This window comes from Misgurnus anguillicaudatus, unplaced genomic scaffold (genome assembly GCF_027580225.2).
Source record: "Misgurnus anguillicaudatus unplaced genomic scaffold, ASM2758022v2 HiC_scaffold_32, whole genome shotgun sequence".
Taxonomy (NCBI): domain Eukaryota; kingdom Metazoa; phylum Chordata; class Actinopteri; order Cypriniformes; family Cobitidae; genus Misgurnus; species Misgurnus anguillicaudatus.
In genome coordinates, this window is record NW_027395282.1 from 1,023,137 (window position 1) to 1,035,728 (window position 12,592).

The 12,592-nt window shown below is 34.7% G+C and overlaps 1 protein-coding gene across 1 annotated transcript; it reads right to left on the bottom strand.

Moving 5' to 3' along the window:
* Positions 1–264: 264 nt before the first annotated feature.
* On the bottom strand, positions 265–12,053 carry LOC129435312 (nicolin-1-like). Its single transcript, XM_073865649.1, has 7 exons — positions 11,794–12,053; positions 9,313–9,445; positions 8,724–8,894; positions 5,028–5,141; positions 4,343–4,411; positions 835–939; positions 265–749 (listed from the first exon to the last, which is right to left on the bottom strand). The coding sequence occupies exons 2-7, from the start codon at positions 9,436–9,438 to the stop codon at positions 708–710; spliced, it is 627 nt and encodes a 208-aa protein (XP_073721750.1). The 5' UTR covers positions 9,439–9,445; positions 11,794–12,053; the 3' UTR covers positions 265–707.
* Between the last annotated feature and the right edge of the window lie 539 nt (positions 12,054–12,592).

Below are 12,592 nucleotides of genomic sequence, written 5' to 3' on the forward strand. Positions count from 1 at the left end.
CTAATGTTGCAGAGAGGATGGTCTTTCTGCCAGCCAAGACAGATGGAGGCTCGGCCATTGATTTCCAATGATTAGCATTAGGAAGCGAAGCTGCTCTTGATCACTGCCTGGCAACCATGAACGTGTCCATTGAGTTTTAATTAACGTAAAGTGAGATGCATTTCATTAACATTTAAAAATAGACGTCAAGAGGTAGTCGACTCAGGAAAGAGTTCAGATTATCTGCCGGTTTGTATTCAGTATGTCAGATTATTCCTACAGACATCTGTATTTAACTTTAATCATTAGGCATAAGTCTTTTGAACAAATATACAATAAGTAACCGCTTTTTCTGTGCATTGTGTAGCTGAAGAATATACTGTATATTTAGTATAGGGATGTCCCCAATTTTGTTATTTTAATAGTTTCCAGGCCTGGAAATCACCATTCATGGTAATCCTGGTACAGGTACAAAAGGTATAGTAATACAGTAAATACATTTCAGACTAGTGAATGGTATTTATTACAGTTTATTGCTGAAAGACTCATTAAAGCAAATTACCTACTTTACAGTCTCACTAAAGGAGGAAAGCACTTGGGAGCCTTAAAATAAATAGTAAGAGGCATAAAGCAGTATCATATAATATTTACAGTACATACAGTATACTGTAGAGGCATCTCAAGACATAATACTTTATGCAAACAGATTTAATCCTTTAATAGCCCTGTTATGTATAAGAGAGTAATTTTACATCATAAGAGCCATCCACCTATAATTGGAATAGAAAACAAGAGTTAATTCAGTACAAAATGAAGAAAGTGATTTTAAAGGCTAATGATGGTAGTGTGACTCACGTCAAAGCGACCAATTGAAGCCGCGTTCTGGTTCGCCTGCATGATCTCTGTCAGCGCCCACATCTGCTGAATACTGGAGGAAACTGTCTCTGGGTCAGGAAGCCCCTGAAGCACAAACCCAAAATATTAGGCCTACAACAGTATATGGCCTATTTAATAAAACAATAACACCTTTAACATCTTTTTGTGTCTGAAACACAATTTTGGAAGGCGTGCGAGCACACAATTTAGTGTAAAGCTAGAATATAGTGTATACTTAAACCATATAGATTTCATACAAGATCCCTCATCAAGACGATCATGTCATTTTTATTGTACAGAATGTCCATTGGAATAACATAGATAGGCACAGGCTTTGTACTGTATGTGTAATATTGTTGCAGATTCAGTTTTGACCAGCAGATGGCAGTAGAGCTCTGCTGTAGAAATTAATAAATGCTCTCATTTAGAGAGCTGACTTGAGCCACACAAGTAATTTAAACCCCATTTTTACCAACTTTAGAGATTGCATTCATTGCAAGAGGACATCCACTGATACAGACTGCAGTTTTATACCAACAATAAAAAACTAGAAGTTAACACTGTCTTTAAGGGGGAAATATCATGAAAATCTGACTTTTCCATGTTTAAGTGCTATAATTGGGTCCCCAGTGTTTCGATCAACCTTGAAAATGTGAAAAAGATCAACCCAGTAACTTAGTTTTGGTAAAACATTCTCTGCAAGCACGTAAAAAATAGCTGATTGAAATGTGCCTCCCCTTGTGATGTCAGAAGGGGATCCAATTATAATAATACCGCCCCTTAATCAAACCACAGCACTGCCATTTAGTGAAAAGAAAAAAGAGAGAGAAATAATAATTGACAACGCAATTCAGTTTCAATTTTAACAAACCACCATTATGGCGATCAGTGTTTGCTTTATCATCAGCTCATTTGCATTTTAAATGATACACCCAAAAACAGCACATTTCTTCTCGCACCTACAAAGTGTCAATTTTAACATGATATTATAAGTTATCTGTGGGGTATTTTGAGCGAAAACTTCACAAATGTACTCTGGGAACATCAAAGACTTATTTGACATCTTAAAAAAAGTCTTGTGAAATGTAGAAAACTTAAATTGTTAAAACTTGTGTAATTTGAAAACTTGAGACAAACCTGACTGTTACCTTATGATCTTAAATCCCTTTAAATGAAAGTTTTGTGCGTAAATGCTTTAGTCTTGCAAAAAAATGTTATTTGTGGATACATAAATTATGAATAGTAAGACCAGATGTAAACTGTTCTTTAAACGTACAGTCAGTCCTGTTGTAGACTTTAAATCAGAATTTTTTTTATTGGCTTGACAATTCATTGAAACATTTTATCCTGGGATCCAACACACGTCCTGAAAAGTGAAGCCAAAACATTTTGATCACCCTCTGGTGGCTGGATGACGTATAGGTTTTGATTTCTATATGTAAATGAATGGGACATGAGCCAAATTATATAGGGGAGAGCGGGGTAAGTTGTCACACGGGTAAGTTGTCACACTGTTAATAACTCCAACACTAGAGGCTCTATCTCAAAAATCAAATAGCCACTTTATGTGACTTCTTCTTCTATAGTGAACTTCCTGTTCACATGTGGTCAAGATCACTGTAATCTGAGGTTAGCACAATTTTCTTATTTTTCTGCTTAAAAAGTAAAAAAAAATCACTTTACATTTTATGCAATACAACTTTGTTAGGTGTGAATGTTTAAAATGATTATTTTGCACAAAATAGAGGAGACCGTAAAGTGTCTTTTGATACTTTAGCTAAAGTGATATGATGAGCTAAACTTGAGATTTAGACAACATTAGCACACAAGTAAGTATGGGGCAAGTTGTCTCAATGACTTTGGGGCAAGTCGTCACATCTGACAACTTGCCCCTGTACAAACAAACACATCGAACATGCTCAGAAAACATGATATAGAAAAGAATAAGCCTCAATCTAGCAAAAAGCTGTTTCAAAAGAAAGGGAAGCAGAAATCTGGACCTATGAAAAACAAGGCAGCTAAAAGAAGAAAAATCATGCAAGAGTCATCATCAGATGATGAAGAGTGCTTCTGCCTCGTCTGTGTAGAGCCATTTTCAAAGAGTCGTCCAAAGGAGACCTGGGTAAAATGTGTAAAATGCAACAATTGGGCCCATGATGCTTGCACCTCAGGCCAGGCAATTTATGTGTGTCAGAATTGTGATTCTGGAGATGAGTCCTATTAGTCATACAGGGCATCTGTTTTGTTCAGAGGTTAAACATGTTAAGTTAAGCAAGTTATCTGCAGCGTTCCATTCAGTTATCTGGTTTTATGTGAAAGCCATAGAACATTTGAACCAAAGTTCAAAGTAAAGTGGTCTTGCCACTTAATTGAAATGTGCATTATTTGGATTGAAATAATTGTTTTTCCAGATTCTCCAGGCACGGATGTTTATATTTCCAGTTTGGTTTGATATTCACAATTAAGTAGTTGTGTTCTTATTTTTAGATAATCTAGTGTGACAACTTACCCGCCCTAGTGTGACAACTTACCCTCCGATGGGGCAAATTGTCACAAGTGCACAGTCACTATTCAACAGTCTACAACTCTGTAATGAGATAAGATATAAAGATGTTATGAATACAACATATGTGCCCAAGACTTCCTTCTTTCATTTGGTATGAGATTTATACCATTTTGATGTATGGTGCTCAGTAAATGTTAGACAGTGTGAAAAGTGTGACAACATACCCCGCTCTCCCCTACTATACTTTTTTTGTCAACAATGGTTTCTGTTATTCAAGTTATTTTATCATGTTGATGTATATTTAAGTGTTTGTTTTTCTTAAAAAAAAAAAAAATTGATTGAAGTTAGTTTTAGATGCTTTTTAAAATGGGTGTAATGACTTCATTTGTGTGTTTGTGATAGAGTTAAATGGGGAAATGGGCGGGGCCTTGATACCAAAGCTCCACCTTAAGATCGCTACTGCGCAGATTCTGACTCCCAATAACATCATCGACATCATCATCATCATGAATTGTTAGATATTTTATCTTTTTTTTTTACAATGGAAGATGCATCGTCCATCTTTTTATAGTTTTACCGTGCCTTTTCCCCAATAAAATACCAAAAGGTACAAAACCAATTATTATGCTAAGTACGCTCTTCTTTTTAGGTGCTAAGCCTTTTAAATTAACAACACGGCATTCATAAATAATGCTGAAGAGACGCCATCAAACAAGCATCTTATGTTCTAATGCAAATGACAGATAAATGAGAACTGGGTCATTATAACAATGCTCAGTGCTTGAAAAAAACAACAACAACCCACGAGTTTCATACATTTCAATCATTTTCATTTCAGTCTCAAGCTCAGAGCTGTATACATGCATAGAAACTACAGAGATGCATGTGTTGGTAAATAAAATGCATAGTATTAAATAAGATATTCAATATTCATTGAATGATGGTCTAAATGTCATAAAAGTTGTAGGACAAAATACTTACTTTCAAATCAACAGGTGCCTCTACGGGTGTTAGAGTAGATAACCAGACAGGAACGTCCCGTTCAGAGTCCTGATACGACAAAATTAACATCCACTATTTAGCTTTGTAACTTTAACAGTTAGGAATCAATCGAGTAATTGTAAAAAACAAAAAGAACAAAACAACAATAAATAACAAGGCAAAACACAAATAAACAATACAAATAAAGACAACAAAAACAAATAAATAAAGATAAAACAAACCTTTATTATACATTGCTGTGTATTTCCAATAACAATTGGTTTAATGTAATGTTCATTTAATATATGCATATATGAAGAGTTTCGTTGCAAAACGAGATAACCACCGTTTTTTTAATTGTTCAGAAATCTCGTTTTTTGGTTGTGCATTCCAATTAATATCAATTCAACTGCAGTTGGTTTGTTTTGATTTAAACCTTCATAACTTAAAAAATACAGCTAAGTAGCACCATAAAACAAAATAATAACATGATAACATAATAATAAACATGTTTTGACAAAAATGTTAAAAAATGGATTTATCTCGTTTTGCAACGAAACTCTTCATATCTAGTTTCAAGATCTAAGGTGTCATTTTTATTTTAAATGACGTAAAGGTTACAGATATGTATTTACAATTATGTTTATTTTTGAGCAAAAACGACAATGTATGTTCGCACACGTACCTCTTTCACACATGGATAAATGTTAATCTCTTCAATGCTAAAATGAAGCCATTCTGAGGAGGGCTGTCGTGAGATGAGTCGAACCGCCATCACGTTATCAGGTACAGACGACATCTGAAATTACACAACAAAAGATGTCATGTAAAATCTGTTGACACCAAAGATATTTCTTTCCAAATTTTAATGAATTATGTGAAGAGACAAACTGACAAACAAAGCGATTATTACACATTATTCGTCCGAAAAGAAAGTTTGTTGTGCTGTCATGGCGAATTTCTTATAAAAACTGCCACATTTGCAAAACAAAACTATGCCAAAGACTTGACTTTCTAAGTGTTGATGCTTGTGAAGTGTGTAAGCAAAACCCACATCAAAGTTTCGTTCTAGTTCAGCTGCCGGCGGTGATACCCGAGAGACCGTTTCTACTCATTCACGTCTCTGAGCTTGTCAGAGATCTGCTTGAAAATGATTATTCATCACAAATGATTATTCAGAGTCACAACCTTAGCAGAAATATAAATAAACATAATATATTATATAACAAACATTACAAGACTTTATATGCTTTATTTTAAAACCTAGTAAGCATAGGCAGCTGCCATCCTAAATCCTAACGAAAGTTTGTGCACTTTATTTTGGCAGCAACTCGGCACGGCACACAAATAGTGCTCACAACAGCTGGATAAAGGAAAGTTTATTATAATGTGGCATAATGCTGCCCGGAGGCATATATCATAAACGATTACATGTGAGCTTTGGTGCAGTTAATTCTGAAATCGCTGATACTACAAAAATGCGAAGCAAATGTTGCAGCTCATTTAAATTATGATGCGGCAGTCTTTGCTCGTACAGGCAACACAAAAGAGATGAATAAAAGTGCACATTGTAGCATTGCGTAACCTTTAAAAGTCATTTATTTCACAGAAAACTAATAAAAGTATATGCACACGCAATCTGGTATTGGCGTAAAGCCAACCAATCGGATTTAAGCATTTTAAATTCTTTCATGTCATTAATATTAAACATACAAACCTTACCATTTCAACAAGGGTTTTAAGGTATAAAACAATCTGGTTTAAAAATTATTATACCACGGGTCTGTTGAATGCTGCCTTCTGATTGGCTGAGAAATGTTCTATGGGTGTTGATTATTTTTCTGTAAACCGCACACCTAATTTTTCAAATGTCTTAAAACTATGCACCAGAGCAATGTTTGTGGTAACCGTGGTATAAGCGGAATAATTGACTCCGGTCCTTTGAATTATTTGAAAATAATGCACACCTGCGGTGTAACGGCACTCCGCTTCGCGTCGTGCCGCATTACCACCTTGGTGTGCATTATTTTCTTATAATTCAATGGCCCGTTGTCAATTATTCCTTACCTATTCAACCACTATCGATACCAAATCTACAGTGCTCTATGATTGCCTGACAAAAGGGGGCGGAGTTTAGGCTGCATGACATCACCAGCAGGAGCTCTATACTGATAATATTGACATATTTAGTATTTTTATATGAACTTTTCATGACTGTAACGTTATAAAGTCAAAAGGCATGTTGATGGCAATGTCTTTGATATTGTCTTGCTTCTTAAAAAAAAAAAAGATTTAATTATATCCCGGTTTCTTCTGACATCAAAAACATCTTACACATAAGGGGTTAGGGCTGTGCAAAAATATCGATACAGCTAACTATCGTGATCATTTTTCCATGATAGTGTATCGATATTTCGATCTCTGGTATTGGTATATATAAAAAAAACATCAAATCTCTCTGTGTGCGTAAAACGACTTCCTCGGCCGCTGCTATAGTTGTCACTGTCCAGTTGTCTGTCATATACGGCCATTCGGCCAATGTCTCAGAAGTTAGCGGGAGTGAGAAAATGGCAGATAATTTAAAAACGCCTGCAACTTTTCAAAGCCGACGTGTGGAAGCACTTTGGTTTATTTTTTTTATTCAGCTCTATGTTTATTATTATTATTGATATAAAAAAGTAGTGCAATGTATCGTAATATCCAACGTATTGTATCATGATAGTTTTTTTTTTCGTGTCACATGCATTGTGATATGTATCATACCGTACCGTGAGCCCCTTGGTAATACCCAGCCCTAGATGGGGTGCAAGATGCCAATTTTAATGCCAATTTCATTTGATGACACTAAACATACATCGTCCAACCACTTTAGGGTTCATGGGAGGACACAGGTCTAATATCTCTGTGTCTTTGAAATGGAGCTAAAAAGCAACGAGGGAGTCTGATCTCAATACATTAAAGCAGTTATTACAGTCCAATCACAGATCAAAGACCGAGACATCAAATCCCTGGAGAGCAACAAATGGGCCGAGTCACTGTGATGACAAACGGGATTTTTTTCTTTCGATTCGTCTAGGATGCCTGACAAAACCGTTAAAGAGTTTTTTAATAGAAAAATGTATGATATCCCACAGACACAACAAGAGCAGGAAATTATTTGAAAAGATCGTCAACCTCTCATGTTTAGGGAACGATTTGTGTCTGCTTACAAAAAAGTATGCAGTAATTATACCGCATCCTAAACGGTTATGAAAAGCGACGGTACATGACAAATTAGGCGGGTGTTCAACAAAAGACACATTCTTGCATTCAAAGCACAATGAGACAATACCGAACACAGATGCATTTTAAAATGAACAATTTTTTTACTTGACACAATTGCTTATGTTGCGAGATGGTAATGTGAGAATGAATTACAATATACACTCACCTAAAGGATTATTAGGAACACCTGTTCAATTTCTCATTAATGCAATGGTGTAATGGTGTGGGGGATGTTTTCTTGGCACACTTTAGGCCTCTTAGTGCCAGCTGGGCATCATTTAAATGCCACAGCCTACCCGAGCATTGTTTCTGACCATGTCCATCCCTTTATGACCACTAAGTACCCATCCTCTGATGGCTACTTCCAGCAGGATAATGCACCATGTCACAAAGCTCAAATCATTTCAAATTGGTTTCATGACAATGAGTTCACTGTACTAAAATGGCCCCCACAGTCACCAGATCTCAACCCAATAGAGCATCTTTGGGATGTGGTGGAACGGGAGCTTTGTGCCCTGGATGTGCATCCCACAAATCAAGATGCAAGATGCTATCCTATCAATATGAGCCAACATTTCTAAAGAATGCTTTCAGCACCTTGTTTAATCAATGCCACGTAGAATTAAGGCAGTTCTGTATTAAACACAGTATTAGTATGGTGGTCCTAATAATCCTTTAGGTGAGTGTACACATTGTTATTATTTCACATCATTCTGATGTTATTTCATAAAAATGTTGGTGATCATCCCTAGGCGTTCTCTTCAAATGCATTTTTGACTACCTTTGAAAGTGGACAAGCATAAGTCCCACTAATTTCCATAGTAGGAAAAAGGAATACTATGGAAGTGAATGGGGCTCAAAACATTCCTCAAAATATTGTTCATCAAAAAGAAATTTAAACAGGTTTGTAACAACATAAGCGTGAGTACATTTTTGGGTAAACTATCCATTTAAACAATTTGCACATCATTTCCACCCATATTTAGCGTCATCCACTCGTGATCCGATTGACCGAAACGCATCTTAATACTAAACTGTACCTGAAAGAATAATTCAGAATTATAAATTCCTTTAACCGAATGTCCTTCTCGTTCTTTCACGGGTGACCTTGGCCTACCTGCTGCCTGTAGATGGAGAAATAGTCATGCGATCCAGCCTCCGTGTGTGGGTTGTCCATGAGGGGTTGATTTTTCAGACAGGTGACCCATTTAGTACGACCTTCCTCCCTCCGCTGAACACGGACCGTCAGATACGCCGTGTAGTAGTTCTTAAAAGAGATTTCCTGAATCTAAACACAAGCACAGGGAAAATACCTGCGGGTTCAGCCAAAGGTGAACGAGTCATTGGGGCGAACAATGCCGAAAGTAAAAGCTTAGGTTACACACCCTTGTTTAAACTGTTAGTTGGTAGTATTTTATATAAAGCTGCATATTATGAAAATAAATGACACTAAACTGAATTCAATACTTATATAGAGAAGACCACCAATGACGATGCTTGCGCTCCAAAAAGCATCTTGTGTACTCAAATGCAATTTGTAGTTTATAAGCTCATTTGATTTGCACCCTAAATACTTTTTATTTGAGATCACCCTTTAAAAAACGTCAAGATCTTCAATGTGCGCTCACATTTTTTGGACCACATGGTGCGTTAATCTCATTAGTGCAATAACTGAAAGCTTTATATGCATTGTTAGCGATACTCACATTAACAGGTTCTGAGAGGATGATGTCTGTTATATAGACGCCGGGGCGCGATAAATCAGACACTGCGTCTCCGATCTGCAAAGGGACCGGTGACTTTATAGTGCAGTTAACCGGTTCAACACTCATAATGGACCTGTGATACAAAAAGCATTTGAACTGTAAAATACATTCAAATTCAGCCAACAGCTAATGGGGTAAAATATCAGGTCTGGTGTCCAAACGAATGTACTGTAGGTTTAAATAATGGCAGGAGTTGCCATTGGCCCAAAATTAGTTCATTCATTTTATACTTCATTGTTTAGTTAGTCATATTTTCTAAACATTTACAATATGAACCCAAATATAAGAATACTACTCTCTACACAATTTTCATACATCTTTACATAACACATAATATTAGAGGTCGACCGATAGTGGATTTTACTCATACCGATAACTAAGTTGGTACCTAGTTTGCCTATATCCAATTAATCAACTGATTAATCGTTTTTAAAATGGACACTGGATAAAAAAAAACATAACGCTCAAAGTGAAACAGTGCTGAAATGTATTACAAAAGTAATAAAACAATAGTACTGAAACATAAAAATGTGCTAAATGAAATAAATATATAAATAAAAATATATTAATTATATTTATTAGGGCTGTCACAATGATTAAATAATTGTTTCATCGTGATTGTTTGACCTCATCGCGATGATTTTAGATCACCGCAATGATTGCACATCTCTTGAAAAAACACAAGGGGGAGCTGCAGTTTTTTAAATAAATATTCATTAAATAATTACTTTAAAAAATATATTATTTACTGCCAGGTGAAACTTGCAAAATATTTAATTTAAATAATCACAAAATTCAAATTATATGTGTAGTCTTGTACTTTATTTGTTTCAGTTTCAACATTTAATGATTATCCAATCAAAATAGCAAAAGATGTATTGCAGTGATGATTAAAAGAACTGAAATCAGATTTTGATCAGTTGGAAATGTTAACGTAGCCGCCAGCTGCATGTAGTTCACTTTCTCTTGTTATTCCCTTTAAATATGGATAAAAGTAACCAGCTAGAAATAAACTAATGCAATCGATAGTAATAATCATGACATTAAACATTTGGGTTGGATTTATCTGTTTTTTTTTTTTGTTTTTTTTTTGAGGTACTACTAATATAGCGTCCTGTCAGTCTTGACGACAAACTTAAGTTCCTCCTGTTGTTTCTCTCCTAATGCAGCATCGATTTAGCAAATTAATTACTTTATAATGATATGAAACAATGGACGCACTCGGAAAAACTATCGGCATGGATTTTTTGCAGATTGCATCTACTAATGAACTATCGGTGCCGATTAATCGGTCTACCTCTACATAACATAAGACATATTTATGTGTTTTTAATGTCCACATGTAGTCTTGGCATGACTGATGAAGGGTCAAAAACAACTAGATGATGCACATTTATTAAAAGAGCCTGGCAAAGACCTTAATAACGCTTAATAAACATATACATTTTGTAATCATCTTTATTTATTTATTTTAAATGCATTTATTGTTTGATTTTTATAATGTATATTATTTCATATAATAATTAATAAATGGTCATTATATGTTTTACCTTGAAAGGAGCAGACACTAAAATTATAGACTCAAAATAAATGTGTGTCATTATATCGCCTTCATTTTACTATAAAAGTGTGTACATTTTGCTGCAGCCTGTTTGTGTCATGTTTTTGTTTTTATCATTTTTAACTCACATAAAGGTCTTGTATTTAATATAGTAAACTGTTACACAGCGTTTTTTAATCTTGCCATAAACTGTTGCACTGATTTTTTTTATGGCAAGATTAAAACCCGCTTAGAAAGTGTACAACACTAACTAGTACAATAGATAAATTAATTAAGATAACAAAGTGTGCTCATTACTATAATATACTCTAGTATATTGCAATTTACTACAGTTTACTCTAGTAAATACTAAAGTATACTACATTATTGTTATTATTATTTTTATTTTACAGATCATGTCAACACTTTACAATAAGGTTTTATTTGTTAACATTAGAAAATGCATTAGCTATAATGAATAAACTAGCAATAAACAATACTTCTAACTTACAACATTTACTAATCTTACTTCATGTTAATTTCAACATTTACTTGCTCAATGAACTAACATAAACAAAGATTAATAAATGGTAAATAACTATATTGCTAATGCATTTATGCAACCTTAAAAGTGTTACTAAAAAGATTTATACATGCACTACAATTCATACATCTCAGGATCTTATTTCAAACGACAAAATCATTATATAAATCCCTACCAGACAGCACAATGAGCGCACAAACAATAACAACACATCTATTATGCGCACTAATGCTGTCTATGTAGGTTGCTCACTAGCTTTTGAAACACCGTCAAGTGTGCATCGCTGCAGTAGGCTACTTACTATATTCAGTCAAGTGTGCATCACTGCAGTACTTACTATATTCAGCTCCGTGTCGTGCTGCTGTCTGGGGTAAATATAACGTGAGATGTGCCCTTAATAGGCGCTAAAGCTCTTTACAGCAGCAGTGTCATCTCAGTTATCTGCTGAAGAATGTAAAGACTCTTCTTCAGGCTTTATTATCGCGTGTCATGTTGATAGTTACTGTCCTGCATCTCACTTCCGGTCTCCGTGTGACGTCTTTGTCTTAAAGGGGCAGCGTCACTTACAGCTACTAACGCCGCATTACAATGTACATACATTACATGTTTATAAAACTAACATAAGCAGTAGAAGAAACTTTCGTTTTGAATAATAATAATAATAACAATAACTATTTTATTATTATAAAAAATAAACAAGTTTTACATTTTACATTTAGCAGATGCTAACAACACAAGGGTGAGGAAAATAAAGCAGTATTAAAAATATTTTAAATATTTAAACCTTTTAAAGGAAGGAGAGAAAATAGTTTAAAAATAAATAAATACATAAATAAACCTCCTGTTTTATTTATTTATCTATATACATTTTACATTATTTTATTATATATACACATTTATTTATTTATTTTGTTTTTATTATTACAGTGCTTGCTAAGGATATTTTTATACAGGGACCAGAATATTTAGGATAGACTCCTCTGACTTGGGCCATTTAGAAACCACCTATACTGCACATACAAAAATTATTAAAAACTTCCATGCATATGCTAAGCACCAGTTTTATTATTTTCAGAAAATGTATGCATGTTGTTTTATGTCAGACTTCATCAGATCAATGTGTATTAAAACATGGC